A 21885-nucleotide genomic window follows, 5' to 3' on the forward strand; every position below is an offset into this window, starting at 1 on the left:
CTCAAATTCTGTGGTCCCCGTTAGAATAAAACTTCCACGAGAGCAGGAATTTCTTGTCTCGTTCACTGCCGTTTCTCCGGCACCTGGAACGGCGTCCAGTAAGAGCTTAATAGATTTTTTTTTGGTTGCGCGACACCACGTGATGGTGTCCACCCACCACACTGGCCGCGGTGGCCTGGAGGACGGGGCCTGAGCTCTGTTCATCTCTGGGACCTGGCACAGAATGGGCCAGGGAGTGTTAGCTGACTGACGAGCTGACCCACCGGTCCACAGTCTCAGTGCCGGGGCGGGCAGGGGTCGAGCAAGGGCGGGTCCCAAGGGCCAAGTAGAGTGACAGGCCAGATGTGGCAGAAACACAGGGACTCACCCTCCCCGTCCACATCCACCAGCTGGTCCAGGAAGTCTCTCACACGTGAGATGCTCTGCAGCAGGAAGGGGTGCAGGGGGGCCATCCATAATTCCTTGCCCTGGCCCAGCTGCTGGCCCAGGTTTCCGATGCTCTGCACAGCCTGGCACAAAGAAGCAGGGGACCCCAGGGCCAAGGTCACTTCAGGGGGAAGGGCCTTCCGTGGCCCCAGAACGGAGCGCCCAAGTCCTAACTCCCAAATCAGTGCTCAGTGAAAGGAGACTCATAGCAGCACCTGCTTTGAGTCAGATCTACCCCTCCCTGGGGACAGATACGCACGCCCAGCACCCTTACACTGTTCCCTCCGGAGCTCAGTTCCCCCGCCCAGGACCGCCTGACCCCTATCATGCACACTTTGGAGCCCATCAGAACCTCAAAATCTGGGGCTCCTGGCTCGCTCAGTCAGAAAAGCGTGAGATCAAGCCCTGCATCAGGCTCTGCACGGGGCGTGGAGACTGTTTGAGATTCTCTCTCTCCCTTTCCCTTTGCCCCTCCCCCACTCGTGCTTTCTCCCTCTCTCTCTAAGGACAAAAAAAAGGGCACGACTCTTCATCTTGGGGTTGTGAGTTCGAGCCCCCTGTTGGCTGTGGAGCTTGCTTAAATGAATAAGAGCTTTCAAAAAACCCAAAAAGGAAAAGAACTTCAAAACATGGCCACTTCGCGAATGATGGCCTAATTCATACTAAGGTGCATAGGACGACTAGCCTGCTTCCCACTTTCCTCCTGAGAGGGCAGAATTTCCGTTCCAAGAGAAGAAGTTGGATAATGGAATGAACGCCTTCACACTCAGGATGGAAGGCTAATGGGTGTTTCAGACAGGTTTCTCTGGGTCTCAAGCCATTTCAGCAGGTTTGGCCTTCCGGCTCCGTTCCTGTGCTTTGGGACTCCCTTTCCAGCACCTTGGCAAGAAGTAGCAGGGAGCGGCTGGTCTGGGGATCCGCATGCTGGTCCCGGAGGTCAAACAGCTTCGGGGTAAGGATTGCAGGGGCGAAGAATCGCAGGAAGAGAAAGCCACTTATGGCCAGGTACTTCGCATCCTGCCAAGAGGAGCCGCAGGTGAGAAGAGCCCCCCCCAAACCCACATCCCAGATGGGGAAACCGAGGCAAGGGAAAGTGGGACGGGAGATGGGCCGGGAGATCACACTGGTCCGCCAAGACGGCTTTTTCTCTCTGGACCTCAGCTTCCTCCCCTGGAAAGCAGAGGAACAGTACCGATCCTCCACTGCAAGCCCCGTGCTAAGGGCCCAGCCCCGGGAAGGAAGCACCCTCATCATTCCCCGCTCACGGATGAGGAAGCAGACGTTCAGAGACTCCAAGTGACTTGCCCAAGGCCACACAGCTGGGAGTGGCAGGGCCGAGATTTGAACCCAGGCAGCATCTGAACACGCAGCTCTCCATCACGCCCTCCGGCATTCGACCCCCGGTACTGTGCTGAGTGTCAGGACTAACCTGAACGACCGACAGTCCTAGGGGGTAGGTGCTATTATCCCCATTTTCTGGATGAGGAAGCGGAGGCTCAGGAGAGAACCCGGTCTGGCTGGCCCCTCTGTGTGAGTCCCAGGCCTGGCCCACCCGCAGACAAGGCTGGTTCCTCCAGCTCCAGCGGAGGGAACGCAGAGAGAGGGCGTGCCTTTATCCTGGGTGCCTCTGGCTCTCCCCAGATCACTCCCCACCCACCTTTCACACTTGCCCAGCTGTATTTAGCCCAAAAATGCGCTCCGGTATTTATTTAGGGGTTGTATTCACACATGAGACAATACTCTCCCCGTCTCCTCTGCGCTGACGGTGAACCCTGCCTAAAGCTGGATGCCTGACCCTGCCCGGAAGGGGGGTCTCTGCCCCGAGCCCCGCGCCTCTGGACCCCTGAGCTGCCCCCGAGGCCACCACCCCCTCAACTGCCATATTCCAGGGTAAGTTTAGTCTTCGAGATCAGCTCTTTGACTTCCTCCTTTCTTAAGGTGGAACGGGTGTCAGGGTGGCAGAGAAAGGGGTTCCCCTGGGTTTCCATGACCCCATCCACCCTCATGGGCCTGAGGAAGTCCCTGCTCCGTGCCATGGCCTCCGCCCCTCCGTGGGAGCTAAGGACCGGGGGACACTTGGGTGTCACCGATACTGGGTTCCCCACAAGGGCCAGGCTGTCTGGCCTCCCGCTCCCCTTCCCTCCCCCCGTCACAGCTTTGTCCCACTTAGCACCTCCAGTCCAGGCGACAGCCTGGCAAAGTGGGGCGTAAATCAAGCGACGTCCCAGTTTGGAGGCCGAGAGCTCACTCCTCAGCGGAGGCTGAGGGGAGAAGGAAGGGACCCCCGCTGGGAGACCAGAGGCCTAACTTTGAGTCCACCACCCTTGGCCAGGGCTCTTTAACCTTTCTGGGCCTCAGTTTCCCCATCTGTAAGCAGAGAGTGGGGAGAAGTATGGCATAATCAAGGGCTCTTAACTCAAGCTCTAGGGACTGGGCCGTTACCTCTGCAACATTTAGCAGGTCTTAGATTATTCGGCAGAGTGAACCCCCCCGCCCCGCCCACATTTCCGGTACATCAGCGCTCCATTAAGAGCTGGCCTGATTTGATGTCATTTGTAAGTGAGGCCAACAGCCACCTTGGGAGGCACGCTGACCATTAAACCAGGGGAGCTCAAACTGGTAACCCACAGGCCAGGCCAGCTGCCAACGCGTAGTAACTGGCTCAAAGTTTTGTCATGTTGTTCTTGTTTTTAGGTGAACTGGAGTCAACGTTTTATTTTGGGGGGGGGGGTATCTTTGTATTTAATTTTTTTAATGTTTATTTATTTTTGAGACAGGGAGAGACAGAGCATGAACGGGGGAGGGTCAGAGAGAGGGAGACACAGAATTGGAAGCAGGCTTCAGGCTCCGAGCTGTCAGCCCAGAGCCCGATGCGGGGCTCGATCTCATGGACCTCGAGATCATGACCTGAGCCGAAGTCGGCCGCCCAACCGGCTGAGCCACCCAGGTGCCCCAGAGTCAACGTTTTAAAAATGAGCGACCTCACATAAAATCCAGAATGTTGGCTTTAGAAAATAACCCCTGAGGCGCCTGGGTGGCTCAGTCGGTTGAGCGCTCACTTTGGCTCAGGTCACGATCTCACAATCCAGGGGTTCGAGGCCCGCATCGGGCTCTGGGCTGACAGCTCGGAGCCTGGAGCCTGCTTTGGATCCTGGGTCTCCCTCTCGCTCTCTGCCCCTCCCCTGCTCGTGCTCTGTCTCTCTCTGTCTCAAAAATAAGATAAACATTTAAAAAAGAAAAAAGGAAAGAAAGCAAACTCTGAAGGGCTGGCCATGCCGGGTCCCCATTCCCTCCTGGCAATAAGGGATTGAATTCTGCAGCTGCCCCCTGAAGACAAGCTGTGGGGGCTCCAGTTTGCCACAGTCCCTACGACGCCCTAGTGCCTGCCCCACACCTTGACTGCTTCGTTCATTGATCTCACCTTCCTGAGGCCTGCAGCGCTCGCAACTTTCATATTAACATTGGCAAAGCACTAGCACATCCAGGGATTTATCTCTAGACCACTTGGGGCGTCTGCTACAAAGCACCTACTGTGTGCCGACATGCCCCCTCTCTCTCTCTCTCCCTCTGACAGCTGAAGTTAAGAAGCACTTACTTTGTGCCAGATTCTATTATTTGGTGGCTTCGAGCAGATTCAGCAGCCAGATGCCTAGATGGGTGTCTATCCCAGCAACACCCCTTCCTAGCCATTTGACTTAATCTCTCTGGGCCTCTGTTTCCTCCTCTGCAAAATGGGAGAATACTGGTACCCACCCCATAGGGTGGATGGGAAGGCGAGGTAAGGTAATGCGAGAGGAAGAGGAGGTCCCACCCAGGGTAAGGACTAGATATAGCATTCGCTGCTGCCATTATTATTATTATTATTATTATTATCATTATCATTATCATTTTCATTATTACTGCCCCTGGATCCCAGACCCACAGACCCAGATCCTGTCCCCCCTCTGCCCCGCCTCTCTGTACGCCCCTGGACAAGCTACTGCCCCTCGCCAGCCTCAGTCTCCCCATCTGCTCCCTGGGAACGTGTGGCCCACCTCGTGCTCCGCCTGGGGGAAGCGCTTTTGCACGCGCTGGTGCAGCTGCTTGAAAGCGAGGCGCATGGCAGGCGGGCAGCGCCCCACGGAGCCCACAATGGCATCCACGATGGGCCCCAGGTAGCCCGTCAGCAGCCCTAGGCTGGCCTCCCTCACGTGCTCCTCGGAGGGTGCGCCCTTGAAGGAGATTCTCCTGGGGAAACAGAGTGGCCGTGCCTCAGAGCCCCGCATCTGTCCGCTCAAAACCCTCCGCCAGCCCCCACCGAGCTCAGAGCACCCTCCTTCCCCTCCCACCCCCATAACCTCCCCTCCCACCATTCGCACCCGGGTTCTTGTTGCTGCTTAAAAAACACGCTGAGCTCATTCCTGCCTCGGAGGCTTTGTACCTGCTGTTCCCTCTGCCTGGGACACTCTTGTGCACACGTTTAGCTTCAGCGTGCCCGCCTCAAAGAGGCCATCCCTTCCCCGTCACACGTCATCACACACCCCGGTTCGGTGCCTTGTCAGCGTGGACATGCCGGACACACGCTCCCACCTCAGGGCCTTTGCACGTGCTGTTCCCCCTGCCCGGGATACTCCCCTTCCGGATCTGTGCACGCCTCCCTCCCTCACCTCCTGCCAGTCTTTGCTGAAACGTCCCCTTGTCTGTGAGGCTTTCCCTGTGACCACCCTAGGGAATATTGCAAGCCTCTCCCCTGCTCCCGGCACTTCCCACGACACTCCCCTGCTCTGTCTTCCTCCATTCCACCGATCACCTTCAATAACCTTCTTTAGTTGATTATGCACCTCCCCCTAGAAGACGGACTTGCATCCACTTCCCCGCGGGGCATCAGCATTCAGCCAGGGTCTGGCGCCTAGTAGGTTCTCAGCAGCTGTTTTTGCCGAGGGGGTGACGGGACAGCACTTATCCCCTTCCTTCTCGTCCCCACACAGGTGTAGGGTCCGTCTCGCCCACCTCAGAGCCGGGATCTGAACCCGGGGGCTCAGCTTCGGAGGCCCGCCCGCGACCACTACCCCTTCCGGCCGGAGGAGCTCGGTGCTCACGGCTGAGGCTCTCGGCCCGAATGCAGGGCTCCCCAGCGGCCGGGCCAGAGGGAGGGGGAGCACAGACCCAGGCGGACAAGGGGGCTGTCAGAGGGTCGCGGTTCACCCCTCGGGCTTCGCTCACCTGGTGCGACCCAGGTCTATCTTGCAAGGGTCCAGCTCGATGTATCTCTTCTCCTCGAAGACGCGGTTAATCACGGGCTTCAAGACCTCGTGCAGGTAAGGCATGCCCACGAGCTGAGGGCAGGGGGCGCCGCGTGGGGCAGGGGCTGAGGATGAGGCTAAGCCGTGCCCATGAGCCAGGGGCGGGGGGCAGCACGCGGGGAGAGGCTCAGAGGGAGACTGAAGCAGGCCCAAGAGCGCGGGTGGGGGGCGCTCTCCAGGTGAGACTCAGGGCAGAGCCAGGCACCAGCCACCAGCACCCCAGCTCAGCCAGCCCAGCTCCGGGGTCCCGGGAAGCACTGGAAAAGGAGTCCCCTCGAAGGAGCCGCCTCTGGGCCCCGCCAGGCCTCTTGCTCACCTTCATAAACTGTTCCATTGACTTGGATGCCAGGGAGTTGGAGCGGAAGAGGGTGTTGGGGTCGGCTGGGAGGGCAGAGGGAAGTGTCTGCTGGGATCGGGGGCTGGATCCACCCCACCCCACCCACCCAAGGAGGGAGTCATGACATTCCCGCCTCAGGAACCAAGGAGAGCTGTAATATCAACTCCATGCACAGTAGAGGAGCCCAGAGTGGTTAGATGAGCTGCCTAAGGTCACACAGCTCAAGAGCGGCAAAACCGGGGCCGGAACCACTGGCTGGCGGTGCACAGTGTAGGGACCCCCCCATCCACACACATAGGAGCCCGTGACCTCGGCCTGAGGCTCCCCGTCTCTCCCTCAGAGACCTTGCACCGGGCCCTTCCTTGAGGAGTGACGTCTGGGGCTCATGCAGGCAACTCACTGGTCCGGGTCACCTCGCGCCGAGTGAGATAGTCCAGAAAGGGCCCGGCCAGGCCCTGGCCAAGAAAGAGCTTCACCAGGTTGGTGGCAAGGTCCTGGCGGCAGTCCCCTGAGGTCAGCTCCTCCAGCACGGCCAGGGGACTAGCGGCATCCTCCTGGGCAGGGACAGGAGGCAGGAGAGGTGGCCCAGGGCCCCGAGGGCAAAAGAGCCCAGGTAGGGATCTCCGAAGCAGGGAGAGGCCTTGGTGCCAGGCCCCGGGGGGACTGAGGCACCCACCTCTGCCGGCCCCCGCACAGCCTCCGTGAGCAGCTCCGTGAGCGGCCGGTAGTTGTGGGAGGGCAGGATGCGGTCCTCGATGAGGCGCACTTTCAGCCGCAGGGCACCCAGCTGCTCCCTAACCGGGGTCAGGCCACAGGGGTAAGAGCATCGGGCGGGTGTGCACAGGGGCAGATGGCCAGGATAGGCAGGGGTGAACACAGATATAAGGAGCATGGACGTTAGCCAAACAAGGCAGATGTGGGCAGGTGCGAACCGATACTGACACGGAAAGACAGGAAGGGACGGGTACAGTCACGGGCGCCTGGTGGCTCAGTGGGTTGAGCACCTGACCCTTGCGTTCGGCTCAGGTCATGAGCTCACGGGTTCGTGAGTTTGGACCAGCCCCACCCCCTTTCAGGCTCTGCGCTGACCAGCCTGCTTGGGACTCTCCCTCTCCCCCTGCCCCTCCTCCCCCCGCCTCCCCGCCTCAAAATAAATAAATACACTTAAAAATTTTTTAAATAAATGCAAATAAAAACAGCGTGGCCAGTCCACGGTGTACAAGAACAGAAGATGTGGACAGGTGTGGAGGGACCCAGGGTTCCGAGTGCACATCGACTGGTGGGGACTGACACGTTCACACGCAAACACGTGGATGGGTATACGGTGAACCCATCTGCACATACGGAACACGCATTGCGAGACAGACACTTGTTAAATGGGTGAACGAAGGGACGTGGTGGCAGCTTGTGGGCTGGCCGGGGCACCCGTGAGGACGTGCCCGCAAGCTGAAGACAGCACTCAACACGAGCTCAGCCTACATTTACCCAGAATCCTCCTCGGCTCTGGGGAAGGGCAGGAGACGGAACCAGCCACGGGGAGGGTTCTGCTGCAGGACCGGTGGGGGAAACTCCACCTGCAGGGGGGACACACAGACCTTCAGCTGAGCCCTGCCCGCCGAGGCCCAGGCCCCACCCAGCCCTAGAAGGGCTCGGGCTGCCCACCCAAGGAGGGGAGGCGCAGCCTGGCAGGGGCCACCTCCTCTCCCCCACCATACCCTATCAGCGCAAGGGCAGCCACACTCCCTCCCCCAGTCCCAAATCATCAGCTCCTGCCAGGACCCTGAGGGCTTCCACGGGACACTTAATTTACAGTTGGGGAAACTGAGGCTTGGAGAGACGGGGCGACTCGCCCGAGGTCACACAGCTGCCGGAGGCAACATATCTGGACAGAGAGCCTTTTCCACTCTGTCTGGGGACACAAATCACATCTGCCAAGAGGCTTAAAGACAGCCCGGGAGGCCCCCCGAGCCCCACCTCCTCTCTCTTAAAATATTATAAAGATGTAATTTGTATCCCATACAAGTTTTCGGTCCACTCACGGAGCTGTGCAACCATCACCACTAATTTCAGAACATTTTCTATCAGCCCCCCCCCCCCCACCGAAAGCCTGTACCCATAGGCTTAGATGTCCCTCCCCAGCTCCCACCCCAGCCCCGGCTCCTGTAACCACTGATCTACTTTCTGTCTTTACACTGTCTCCTCCTCCGGACGGCTCACAGAAATGAAATCATAGAATTCTGTGGGTTTATTGGCCTGGCTTCTTCCCCTTAGCATGTTTTCAAGATTCATCCACGAGGTCGCAGGGGCCAGTGTGCCCTTCCTTTTTATGGCTGAGCCCTAGTCCCTCGTAAGATACACCACGTTTGATTTATTCATTCACCTGGGGATGGACATTTGGGTTTTGCTTCCACACCTGGTTGTCATTAGCAAGCTTTTGTGTGGACAAATGCGTGCATTTCCCTTTGGTGCGTACCTAGAAGTGGAACCGCCGGGGCATGTGACAACTGTCTTTAACCGTTTGAGGAACGGCCAGACTCTTTTCCAAAGCAGCTGCACCGTTGACATTCCCCCCTCCAAGGCTGTGTGCAACCAAGCCTCCCTGTAACTTGCTCTAATCTCGTCTCCTTTGAAAAACTGTCAGCCCGGACTGTATCCACACTGCCACCGAGAGGCAGGGACAATCGTACTCATTTTATAGATGGGCAAACTGAGGCTCCAAGAGAAAGACCTTGAGCCCAGGGCGTCCAGGGGTAGGGGTTAAGGGCTGAGAGTGTGGTGTCAGAGAAACCTGAACTCAGGTCCCGGCTCTGCCATTTCTTAGTCATATGGCCTGGGGAAAGCCACTCAACTTCTCCGAATGACCCCCGGTTTCCCCATCTATGAAATGGAGACAATAGTCCCCACCTCATAGGGTGGCTGCTACCGGTACGGAAATTAGATTATGCTGGGGAAGTACTTACTTAGCACGCAGTCATGCTGGGTACTCTCACCCTAGAATGAGAATCTGGGCCTGCCCCGTGACCTTGGGCAGGTTCCCGCCCCTCGGAGAGCCTCAGTCTCCTCACCTGTACGATGGGGAGCTGGGACTCCATCGCTCAGGCCTGGCCAAGGAGCCAGTCGAGACAGCTTTCACATCTATCCTTCCAGATCCCAGGATGCGCGGCCCCCTCCCCTCCCCTTCCCTCTTGGAGGCAGAGGGAAGCCAGGGTGTCGGGGGGTGGGGGGGGTTGCTTACCATGCCCAAGAAGTCGTTCTTGCCCACCATGTCCCAGTCCCAGAGTTCCACCCGCAGCGGGGCCGGGGCACCTGGCATCTCCTGAAGTTCCAGCACCTCATCCCAGTGTGGGAAGCGGGTCTTCTTAATGGTCTGGGGGAGGGGGAGTGAGGGAGGGCTGAGGAGGGCCCATCTTGAGGCCCGCCCCTCCCCGGACCCACACCACCACTCACTGAAGTCTCCAAGCTCTGACTGCCCCAGAACACACGTGCAAACGGGTCAGAGGTGCCGGTGATATCTCGGGGGGCCAGGTCCCTGGAGACAGATGAGGAAAGGGGTGAGGGCCGCAGGACCCTCAAGGACAAACACCCAGGCCGGACCTTGGAAAAGGGGCTCAGGGTAGACCATTCAAATGCCTCTGGCTTGCAAGGCGATGAACTGCTCCCTTGTAGGGACCCAGCAAGGAACACCCCCCCATCCTGCCCTTCCAAACCCTTCCTGTTGACCACGGCTACCCTGCGCCCCTATTCTCCAGATGAGGAAACGGAGGCACCAAAAGGCCGCGTCCTGAACCACAAAGCCCAGGAGGTGAAGACGTCGTGGGAAGTGGGAAGGGAGCCTCAGTTTCCCTGGAGCCCCCGGATAGGAGACTGGATGCCAGGGTTCAAAGCCTGGCTCCGCCATTCATCTAGAAAATGGAAATAATGATAGACCAACCTCAGAGGGCCAAGGTCTAAATGACCTGAGTATACAAAAGGCTTAGCATAGCAGCTGGCAGGACGTGAGTGCTCAGCCCATTCATTCACTCATTCATTCATTCATTCATTCAACAAATACTCATACCCACGCCTTGCCTACGACCCAAGAAAAGGCATGGGGCAAGGATCGCCAGTCTCTGGTTGCCATGACAACCCCAAAGTCGCACCTCCGTCAGCTGCCCCATCCCCTCCTTACTGAGGTCCCCCAAATCCAGTGACAGCCCCCACCAGGGGCTGCTTGTTTCTTCCTGCTGCTCCTTTCCCACCCCTGCTTGGCATCCAGAGCCTTCCTTGGTCTCCTAGGAGCCGGCCCAGTTGCTAAGCGACAGCAATCAGTCCCTCTCCTGCTCGCAAGGATCCTGCACAGCCTTGTGGCTGGGGAGGAGGCCACTAGCACAAAGCAGATGAGGAGCCCCTGTCCCATGTCCAGCCCTCTTGTCCGTCCTCTGCCACCCCGGTACTCCATCCAGACCCAGGGAGCCCCAGCTGGAGACAGAAATCTGGAGGCGGTGGGAGAGGCACAGAGAGGGCAAGAAGAGGCTTCAAGGTCACACAGCGAACTAGAAATAGAGATCGTCCCCGACCTGAGCGAGGAGCGGTCCAAGAGGGAGGGTTGTGGGAGTAAGATGTGAAAACAAGGCAGAAAGGCAAGAGGGGAGATGAGAGGAGAAAGGGGATGGTAGTATTTAAGGAAGCAAATGATGGGGAGCTGAGGGAGAGAGAAGGGGATTGCAGGGTGACAAACAGGCAGGAGGGAGGATGGACATCCCATGAGCTGGTGCCCCTGGACAGGCATCTGTGGGTTTCGCCGGTCCCGCATCCGTCTTCTTTCTCCTGTTTCTTTGCGACAGGACCTCCCCTCTCTCGCTCCCAGCTCACGTCAGTTAGGTAGGCTGACCCCTCCACTCCAGGGATGGGTGCGGGACTCAGGCCTGACCAGTCAGAGTCCATGCCCTTGGTTCAGAGATAGGTACGTGCCCCAGATTTGGGCCAATAAAAATCAGTCCCAGGACATCGGCTGGAAATGACAGGAGAAAGTCAGTTGGACCTGCCACACTGGTAGGAGGCCCTGGGACTTGCTGGCATCATCTTTGCTCGCCCACACCTGGAGAGAGACTCCCTGAGAACAAAGCTAACACAAAAGATAGCCGAGAAATCGCTGTCCGTGGATTCCTGTTGTCACTGTTTGAGCACCTGGATCCAGACATGCCTGAAGCCGCGCGTCATTAATATAAACCAACCTGCTTAAGCTGGTATGAATTGGGTATGTATCACTTACAATCCTATTAACGCACACCCTGGCCAGCCTGAGTACCCGGCCTTTGGTTGCGAGTCGCTGGGGACCCAGCAAGGATTTTGCTTGTGCTCTGACCCCAGGAACTTGCCAACCTGGCGACCCTGGGGCTGTCTGCCCACAAGGGATCCTGGTCGTGAGCCCAGAAGTACCCCAGGAGTGAGGTGGTCTCAAAAGCCAAGACGGCTGGGGGGGGAATCTCCGGCAAATTCTTGCTCATTCTCAGACCAGTCCCACCCCATCCCCTATCACGACCGTACCTGGCCTGAAGCACGTGACATCGAAGACAACGGCCCCGCGCGTTCTCCAGCATCTGCACATCCAAGCAGACCTCACCCTGCACCTCTGCGTCCGGGTCCACACGGCTCAGGTTGATCCAGCTGTCAATTCCTGGAGGGCACAGGCGCTAACATTTATTAAGCACCTGCCAGGTTCTGGCATTGTATTAACTTAAAAATTCAATTAACATGAAACATAGGGGCGCCTGGGTGGCTCAGTCGGTTAAGCGTCCGACTTTGGTTCAGGTCATGATCTCGCGGTTCATGAGTTCGAGTCCCACACTGGGCTCTGTGCTGACGACTCGGAGCCTGGAGCCTGCTTTGCATTCTGTGTCTCCCTCTCTCTCTCTGTTGCCCCCCATCTTGCTCTCTGTCTCTGTCTCTCAAAAATAAACATTAAAAAAAAAACCTCATGAAATATATATTAAGCCATGGGCTTCTCATGTTCGCCTTCTGATGTAGGTACTGTAATTATCCACACTTCCAGAGAAGGAAAGTGAGGCACAGCGAACGAAGAGCTTTGCCCATGATCTCACAACTGGTAAGGGACAGAGCTAGGATTTGAATGCGAGCAGTAAAGTTCAATGCCATTAACCATGTACTATCACACTCTTCACCCTGGTATACGAAAGCCTCTGTCATTTAATCCCAACATACTCTCCCCTCCAAAAAATCTTGGGCATTCCTACCTCTCAGCCCCCATCCAGGCAACTCCCTGCCGGAATCAGTCAAGTCAGTTTCAACCTCCCTCCCTGTCTCTCTTTTCTCTCAACGCTTTGAAGAGATCAGCTACCGACTTCTAGCTTCCCTTGTAGTTACTGGGAAGTCATTTCAGCCTGACAACTGATCTTGTGTAAATGGGCTACCTTTTCTCTTTAGTTTTAAGGACTATGTATTTGATGGTCTGCAATTTCACCACATATGTAGGTAAGGATGGTTTTGTGTGTGTGTGTGTGTGTGTGTGTGTGTGTGTGTGTTGTTGTTGTTTTTCGTCCTGCTTAGTGCAGGTCATGCTATTGCTACTTACAGAATCATGTCCTTCCTTGCATTCTGGAAAATTCCAAGTCATCATTTTCTTTTAATCGCTTCCGCTCCCCAACTTTTTCCATGCTTTCCTCATAGGACTTCAATTAAAATGGACGTTAGAACTTGTCCACAATTTTCTAGGTCTCTGAACTTCTCTTTTGTATTTTCCTTCTTGTTTCCCTGGGATAAAGTCTCAATCATTTCTTCAGATCTCTCTTCCAGCTCACTAATTCTCTCTTCAGCTCTGGCTCTGTGGTTGAACTCGGCCACTCAGTTTTAAATTTCAATGACTACTCCTTATCTCCAAAACTTTGATCTAGTCCTTTTCCAATCAATTTTTTTAAATGTTTATTTTATTTATTTTGAGAGAGAGAGCACAAGCAGGCAAGGGGCAGAGAGAGAGAGAGAATGAGAATCCCAAGCAGGCTCTGCAGAAGCAGCACAGAGCCCAACGTGGGGCTTAATCTCACAAACAGCGAGATCGTGACCTGAGCCAAAATCAAGAGCCAGACACTCACCGACTGAGCCACCCAGGTGTCCCTATCTTTTTAATGTATTGCTTTCACTTATTATGATTATTGCTGGCCCTTTCTGGTGATTGCCTTTTTTATTTAAACATTTTATTCCTTTTCGTTGTTGCTATTATGTTATTATTTTATTTTAGAGTGAAAGAGAGAGAACCAGTGGGGGAGAAGGACAGAGAGAGAGAGAGAGAGAAAGAGAGAGAGAGAGAGTCCCAAGCAAGCTGCACACTCAGCTTGGAGCTTAACACAGGACTCAGTCCCACAACCCTGGGATCATGACCTGAGCAGAAATCCAGAGTTGGACATTCAACCAGCCGAGGCACCCAGGTGTCCCTAAATATCTTATTCCTTTAAAAATTCTGTGTATCCTAATTGCAAAATCTAAAGCCCTTGTGGGTTCAAATCTGGTAGTTACTGTTTCTGCTGACACTTGCTCATGGTGGCCCACTGCCTTGTGTGTGTGGTGACCTCTGACTGCAAAGTCATGTCTGTCTGAGCTCACTCTGGGACACTTTAAGGGCCTCAATCAAATGGGAACATTTCAGGGTCGGCCACATCTGCCGCATCCCTGGTCCAAGATTCAGCCTCTCTGTTGACTCTAGATGTGATGCCGACATTCACTTCCAGAGAAATCTTTCCTTACCACCTCCTGCTTGTTGTTCCCCACTCCCTGTCAGGTTTTAGCTCCTGGTTGGGGTGGGGGAGAGTGGAGAATAGTGAGACTTTTTCCTTCTTTCAGGACGTCCCTATTATGCTGCAGGAGGATCCAGTGCCCCATGCTGCTAGAAATAAAAGTTCCACCGCACCTCTCTCTATCTTCACTGCTACCCCCAAATGCAGGATGCCATCAACTTCCTCTCGCTGGAGTACCGCAACAGACTCCTAATTGATCTCCCACATGTACTCCTGTCCCACTGGGATCCAATATCCACAAAGCAGCACAGAGATCTTGTGAAAATGTATCTAATCTCTCCCGTCACTCCACCCTCTGATAATATGGCTCCAGTCTCTTCACTGTCTTGCTCAAGGACCATCCGTGGCTCCCCAGTGCCCCCAGAAGAAAGTCTAGACTCTGGCCTGGCACCTTCAACCCCCTCCAATCAAGACCCACCAAGTACTCCATCTGGGCCGGCCCCAGGAGAGAATCTATAGACACACCTTAGTGCCTTTGCCAAAGCACCTTTAAGAAATAACTCATTCCCGGGGTGCCTGGGTGGCTCAGTTGGTTAAATGTGTGACTTCGGCTCAGGTCGTGATCTCACAGTTCATGGGTTCCAGCCCCGTGTGGGGCTCTGTGCTGACAGCTGGGAGCCTGCTTCGGATTCTGTGTCTCCCTCTCTCTCTGCTCCTCCCCCACTCGTGCTCTGTCTCTCTCTCGAAAATAAATAAACATTAAAAACAAGAAATAACTCATTCCCCTTCATCCAGGAAAGCTTCCTTGAGTACACTAGGCTTCACTGCCCTCTTATCCTCATCCACGGTCAAGCCGGTGATACTCCACATGCCTCCACCCCTACATTTCTGTCTTGTTTAAAAAAAAAATTCTGTCCTGTTTAAAAAGCACCCACATTCAGACGCATGGCCCGTTTCCCTTGCGTTTCTCGCCCCTTGTTCTGTGTGAGTGTGTTTTGTGTTTCTATCTGGCCCATAAGCTCCTTGAAGCTTGGCCTTGTACTTCAATCATCTAACACCACCCTCTTGGGTGGATGTTTGGGGCACAGTGGGTACAGCTCAGCAGACAGGTTGAAAACACAGACTTTGGAAGCAGGCACAGCCTGAACTCAACTCCCACCGCTGCAACTTCTAGCAGGGGCAAGGGCCCTCCTCACCTCTCCAAACCTAATTTCCCAGCAGCCATATATTCGAGATCATTCTAGTGCACACTTCACTTGGTATTGTGAGGACTAAATACAATGTTCTTAGCATCATGCCTGGCACATAGTACACCCTCAATTAATAGGAGCCGTGATTATGATGATTAGCACATAGGTTTTCAACGAATCCCCACTGATGAGAAAAAGACATTATTCAATTATTGATATTGAGACAATTAGTAGTCGCCTAGATAAAAAGTAATAAAGCTCAATCCCTCTCCATACCTTGAATCTGGGTAAGTTCCAAATAGATCAAAGACTTGAATGTAAAAAAGGAAAACAAATTGCTGCTAGAAGGGATCGTGTAAAAAATATTATCTAACCTTAGATTTGGGAAGGCCTTTTTAGGGGTCACAGAAAATCAAGGGCCAAAAAAAAAAAAAAAAGACGAAGTTAACTAGAGAAAAAGAAACACATTTTATAGATAGATAGAAATGATAAGCAAAAAGATAAGTGACAAAGGGAGAAAAACATGTTTGCAGCTACTATGGCAAAGAGTTAAATTTGCCTCATATGTAAAGAGCTCCTACACATCAATAAGAAAAACCAAACAACCCAGTGTGGGGCAGGGGGGACATGCACATACAATATAAATAAATGACAAACAAAAAAGGAAATAAAGTGACTCTTAAATATGTAAAGAGGCTTTCAGTCTCAATCATAGAGAACTACAAAATAACCTACATGAAGAGGAAATTTTTTCACCTATCAGATACAAGACCAGAAGTTTGGTAATCGTTGGCCAAGGTACAGGGTGGGCAACTTGTTACCTCCTCCGTAGAAGGTAACTTAGCAATAACTCTCAGATGTGCTCATGGGGGTACTCTAGGACCCAGCAAATGCACTTCTAGGAGTTTATCAGACTGATTGACACAACTCGCGCGTGGGTGAAGTTGTCTTTGTACAAGGCTGCTCGTGGCGGCATCGTTTGAACTGGGGAGAGATACTGAACAACCCAAGTGCCAACCAACAAGGAACCAGCCAAAGAAATGATGGTGCGTCCACACAACAGAGTGCCGTGAAGTCAAAGACCAAAGAATGTGGAAGCTCTTAGGGCACCGATACGGAAAGATCTCCCAGGTACGTGGTGAATGAAAGGCAAAATACGGTACAGTGAAAATAACAGGAGACCACTCCTGTGAGCAGAGAACAAAACACACACAGTGCGGGCTCAGGAGCCCAAGACTGGCCAATCTCGGCTCAAATCCTGGACGTCCCACTGAATAACTCTGTGATCCTGGGCAAGCCCCATAACCAATCCCCTGTGCCTCAGTAGTCCACCTACGGAGTGGGCACAAGAAGAATACCTACCTCACGGGGTTATTGCAATAATTAAATGAGCTGATTCCTGTAAGAGCGCTTGGAAAGTGTTCAGCACACAGCACTCAATAAATAAACTAAATTAAATTAAAAAAAAATCATCAACCGAGATAACTTTCCACTGAAGGCCCCGTGCCTCCCTGCGCCTCTGGCTACGCGCTTGCAAATACCCCCCCACCCCCGCCCCGCCAAGGCACGACCACCCCGAGGCCCTCCGCCCGGCTGAAGCCCGCTGCCCTCGCCCACCTCGGGGGTCAGCCGCAATCGTGTCCCTGCTCAGCGAGATCTTGCCGATGACGTCATCATGCCTGTGGCGAGGTAGGCAAGGTGAGGGTCCGCGCCTTCAGGTCGCGGGCCCAGGCATCGAGGGCTGGCGGGTGGGTACGTTGCTTCGGGGCGGCCCACCCTCCCTCCGGTACCCGAGCCGCGGTCCCCAGCACACACACCCCACCGTGTCCTCGTCCAGCACGTAGAAGGCCAGATGGTGGAAATCCATGGGCAGGTGGATGGTGTATTCCTCTCCCCAGAAGGGGCTCAGGCTCCTCCACACGGTCGCTGTCCTGCAACAGAGGGCACAGGGGCTGGGGACCTGTGGGCCACATGGGTGGCAGACGCCTGGGGACCCAAACACACACACACACACACACACAAGGGTACACACTAAAAGAGATACTCACACATCACCAAGGAAGCCTGAGACACATCCCCACATACACAGATACACAGGTGCATCCTCAAGATTTTCTAGAAAGACACATCTTTGTGTTCCTACATACAGACACATGCAGATACACACGCAGGAACGCAGACACGTTCACACAGATGCCCAGACACACACTCACACGCGGGCGGTGAGAGAGGGCAGAGACACGCACGCGGAACCCCACAAACGCGACGACACGCGCAATTCCACTCATTCACTCGTGCGTTCGCTCCACAAACACCCTGTGTGTCAAGCCTCGGGGGCTGCGGAGAATCAGAGGGAGAGGTGTCAAGGTTCCTGCCCCCGCAGAGCCCCCTTCAGTGGACGGGTGCTCTCTCCTGAGCTCTTATGACACAGTGAGAGAAGTCCCGTGATCGGGGTTGGCTCAGGGGCGCCTGGCTGGGTCTGGGGGGTGTGGACACAAGAGTCAGAAAAGGCTTCCTGCAGGAGCTAGTCAGGCAAAAAGGGGGAAGAGAAGAGGAGGACAAGATGGCTGAGACAGCACGTGCAAAAGCCCTGAGGCAGGAATGAGCTCGGTGAGACCGAGGAACAGGAAGGTGCTGGACGGGAAACGGGGAAGAGTGAGGGGCCAAGAGACCACGAAGTCAGCAGGGGCCAGAGCACTCAGGGAGCAAGAGGGGAGCCCCAGGAGGGTTAGGGACCAAGACAAGCCCGGAAACAGACACGCACATGGAGCATCTTGACCCTGACCCCCCTGCAGAAGCACTTCCCTTTACCCAGCAGGGAACAGAGAGCCTACTTTGCCCAGTGAAGACACATCCGAATCGACGGCTGCAAGAGTTGGTCGCACGCCTGCCGCTCCTTCCTTCCCTTTCCCCACACCCTTCCCCAGCAAAGAGTGTGAACACGCACACACGCACGCACACGCAGATGCACGCTCTGCCCTCGGCTCCAGGCCAGGGCACCACCATCAGAGGGACCCTTCTTCCCAAACACCCTCGTCCCCCTGCCCGGGCCTTTTCCCGGCTGGAAGTCCCTCTTCAGAGCCCAGGGACGGGGAGACGGCAGCCTGGGGTCACACAGAAAATCTGCGTGTGGGTCTGGGGGCAGCATCACAGCATGTGGTGAGGGGGCAGCACGAGCAGAGAGAGAACAATGGGGGGAGGTCAGCTGGGGTGCCGCAGGCTGACCCTCCTCCGCGCGGGCTCCCCGCCCCCAGCTCCCAGCCCATCTGGACCGGAACTGACACCAGAAGCATCCTGAATCCTGCCGTCTCCATAGGAACCCCGGCCTCAGCCACCCACCCGGGCCTGCAGGGGCTGAGAGATGTCCCTCGGCCTGTGGGGGTGGGAGCCAACCATGGCCCAGCCCCCATGTCCCTCCACCCGCACCCAAAACTCACCTGCATCCGACACCCTCACATCCTCACAAATGTTCACAACGGTGCCCGTGTACCCAAACAGACGGGCACCGGTGCTCACGGGTATATGCAGGGCAGCCCCCAACCCCCCCACACCCCCAGGGACATGTACGTGTGGCCACAGGCATTTATGTCCAGCCCTCCAACACCCCCATGCACACTCACAAGCAGGCCCAGCTGGGCATGCACACACACACACACACACACACACACACACACACTGGTGCCCGCAGCACCCAGCAGGCCTGGAACCAGCCAGCCCGGCCAAGCGTGAGATGCCCGCCTCCGGGGAGGCCACAATGGGAGGCACAGGCCGCCAGCCGCTGAGTCAGCCCCGGGACACCGGCATGGACATCGTCAGGTCCAGGGGGAAGGTGTCGGCCCGTCGGTGGGGCAGGACGGGGAGGGGAGCTGTCTGTCCCCAGAGGGGCCCAAGCACAAAGCATCCTCCGTCAGCCCCGCGTGTCCACCCTCGGGGTAAGCACTGCCCTCCCCCAGCTCCTGTTCAACGTGACCTCTTGTGCCTGGACTCCCCAGGTCTAGAAGGAGTTCCTCCTCCGTCCCCTGCCCTGTGGCTCCCTCCCCGGGTCTGGCCCCTCCACTCCTCACCTGGCCACCACCTCGTCATCCACCTTCACGAGGCAGTAGGGGTCACTGCTCCCAGACCTGCAGGAGAAGGGGGTTCGGGAAGGAGGTTGAGAGGGCAGCCACGAGCGGGGGTCCCGATCCACCTTCATTATACATACAGAGGGCAGCAACTGCCGGCCAGAGAGGGGAGGGGACTGGCCCAGGGTTACACGGCAGGTCCAGCTAAGAAGGCAGGGGCCCGGCAGGCGATGTCCTGGGTGCACAGCCTACCCGCTGCATGCCTGAGTCACCATGCACGGGCTCTCTGGGCTTCCACTCACAGAAATAGAACACTGAGGCATGAGGCCAGAAAGTTCCCAGCGCTGATCTCAGGAGGCCCGGAGCTGTGGCTGGGCTGGTGGGGGGGGGGGGGGGGAGGGGGGGGGAGGGGTGTGCATCCGGGCTTTACCACCCGCTAGCTGTGGAACCCCATGGGTGCTGCTTTTTCCACTCTCTAATGTTAACACACACCTCCTGGGGCAGTTGGAGGGACTAAAGGAGATAATGCGCGGTGAGATGCATCACGGGCTGACCCCAGAGCTCTCCCCCAGGAGCCTTAACGCCACCCTCTGGGGGAGGCACTGCCCTCCCCAGCTTTTCATTTCCACGAGGCTTACGCTGGGGAGAGGACTCCCAACACTCAGCCTTCAGTGGGGATGGACCTCTGCTGGCATAGACCAGGGCACCCAGATCTCAAAGCTCAACCGATAGCACAGATATGCTGCAGCCCCTTGAGTTGCCATGAGCCAACCAACACCCGCTCTATCCCCCCTTCATAATAAGAGTTACCAGCCACATCCCAAGCTGTCCACTAGGGCCCTCATCTCCCCTCTGTCTCATTGCACAGGCCTCCTTTGCCTTCTTCCACCAAGCTCAGTCTGACCTCAGGGCCTTTGCACTTGCTGTTGATGTCTGCTTAAGACACTCTGTCCCCGATCTGGTCATGGCTGGCTCTGTCCTGTCATTCAAACCTCCACCCCAAAGTCCCTGATCACCTCTGTCCTTTGTAAAATTGATCTCCGATCCCTCTGAGCCCCTGAAGGCATCTTGCTCCCCCGTTTCTCTATTTAGTATCTGCCCCCCGCCAAACTTCTGAACTGTGAGCTCTTTGGAGGAGGACCTGTATCCTCTTTCCCCCTGAATCCTCCACCTGAGTCAGGATTCAAACCCGGGTCGATGGGGCTCAGCACACATGCTCTTAACCGATGTCACCTCCACCCCACCTCACAATCCTTTCCCCAGGTGGCCCCCTCTCTTGATGTCCCAGCCCCCACCCTCTCTCCCTGCCACCCCCAACCAGCTCAGCACGTCGCTAATCACAAATACCACAGGGTTTCAGAGAAGGGGATGTTGGCCACCAGGAGCCAACCTGAGCCTTATCTGCTGGATGAATCCTTCCCTGTGCCTCAGTTTCCTCTCTGGACTCCTTCTCTTAACTCCCTCTGTGTGGGTGCTCCAGTGCCTCCATTTCCCTATCTGGCCTCTATCCCTGAACACCTCAGACTGGGTGGTGGCCTGTGTCCCGGCATTCTTTTCTGGGTTCTACTTCCGAACCCCCTTCTGAGCAGCGCCCCAGGCCTCAGTCTCCCCTTATGAATCTATCTCAAAGGCACTGGGTTCGAGCCTCAGTTTCCCGACCTGGTTCTACCGCCCTGGATGCCTGTGGCTGGGTTAACCCCTGTATCTGAGTTCTCTCCCTGGGTTCTCTATCCTCGAGCTTCTTTTAAGTGGAGTCCCCTTCCTCAGTTTCCCCAACCGCAGACTCGGAGGAAGATTGGCTGGGATCCCGGGAGCAAAGAGCTGGGAGACACGCCCCCTTCTGTCAACGAGACATGACCCTGGGGCCCCTCCTGGGAGCCAGGCTAGCACGTCAGCTCCACAGCTCTGACGCACAAGGGCCTTATCAGGCTCCCATCAGGTAGGAGGCGGCAGTGGCAGGAGGCTGCCCCTCGACCCTCAATCTCTCCAGACCCTTGACCTCTCCCGTGGCCCCTGCCCCGACCCAAGTGTGGGAAAGAAGTCCTCTCAGCCGTTGCCTGCCCAGTTTGGTTTATACGTGGGAGCGGTCAGGGCTCAGATCCTAGCTGTGTGACCTTGGGCAAGAGACTTTGCCTCTCTGGACCTCAGTTTCCCCATTTATAAATGTAATTGCTAACAGGACCTACAGAAAATGTTAAGTGCAGGACCTGGCCCGGAGGAAGCCTTATAGTTGCTATCACTAATAATAGTAACACCCAAGGGTGCCTCGCGGCTCAGTCCGTTGGGCGGTTAAGCATCCGATTTCGGCTCAGGTCACCATCTCGCAGTTCGTGGGTTCGAGCCCCGCGTCGGGATCTGTGCTGACAGCTCAGAGCCGGGAGCCCGCTTCGGATTCTGTGTCTCCCTCTCCCTCTGCCCCTCCCCCACTTGTGCTCGCTGTCTCTCTCAAAACTAAGTAAACTTAAAAAAATAATAGTAGGGGCGCCTGGGTGGCTCAGTCGGTTGGGCGGCCAACTTCGGCTCGGGTCATGATCTCGCGGTCCATGGGTTCGAGCCCCGCGTCAGGCTCTGTGCTGACAGCTCAGAGCCTGGAGCCTGTTTCAGATTCTGTGTCTCCCTCTCTCTGACCCTCCCCCGTTCATGCTCTGTCTCTCTCTGTCTCAAAAATAAATAAAAAACGTTAAAAGAAAATTAAAAAAAAAAAAAGAAAAGACAAGAGAGGCAGGAAGGCTAGGTTAAAAAAAAAATAATAATAGTAATACTCAAGAATTTTCAGTTGAGAACTCTCCAGAGTCAGGTTGCACACTGCCCTCAAACTTGACGAGGCTTCAGGAAGAGTCTGGGCCCTTTCTCTTAGAGACG

General features: G+C 55.7%; 1 protein-coding gene across 6 annotated transcripts in view; it reads right to left on the reverse strand.

Moving 5' to 3' along the window:
- The window catches only part of RASAL1 (RAS protein activator like 1), a 45660-nt gene that overhangs the window by 5189 nt on the left and 18586 nt on the right, over positions 1–21885 (reverse strand). For 5 of the 6 annotated variants that reach the window (XR_007145817.1, XR_007145818.1, XM_047827856.1 and 2 more), the window contains 14 exons: positions 19027–19083; positions 16780–16893; positions 16580–16641; positions 11572–11701; positions 9493–9574; positions 9281–9412; positions 7531–7619; positions 6722–6839; positions 6446–6599; positions 6025–6089; positions 5629–5741; positions 4461–4653; positions 1306–1443; positions 368–509 (listed from right to left, as the gene is read on the reverse strand). Coding sequence is in view for 4 of the 6 variants with exons in the window: in XM_047827857.1 (XP_047683813.1) it covers positions 368–509; positions 1306–1443; positions 4461–4653; positions 5629–5741; positions 6025–6089; positions 6446–6599; positions 6722–6839; positions 7531–7619; positions 9281–9412; positions 9493–9574; positions 11572–11701; positions 16580–16641; positions 16780–16893; positions 19027–19083 (1589 nt within the window). In the remaining 2 variants the exon portion in view is untranslated. Of the gene's footprint in view, positions 1–367; positions 510–1305; positions 1444–4460; positions 4654–5628; positions 5742–6024; positions 6090–6445; positions 6600–6721; positions 6840–7530; positions 7620–9280; positions 9438–9492; positions 9575–11571; positions 11702–16579; positions 16642–16779; positions 16894–19026; positions 19084–21885 lie in introns of those variants that run through there. The other variant, XM_047827858.1, reaches the window with a different exon arrangement.

This window comes from Prionailurus viverrinus, chromosome D3 (assembly GCF_022837055.1).
Source record: "Prionailurus viverrinus isolate Anna chromosome D3, UM_Priviv_1.0, whole genome shotgun sequence".
Lineage (NCBI taxonomy): Eukaryota > Metazoa > Chordata > Mammalia > Carnivora > Felidae > Prionailurus > Prionailurus viverrinus.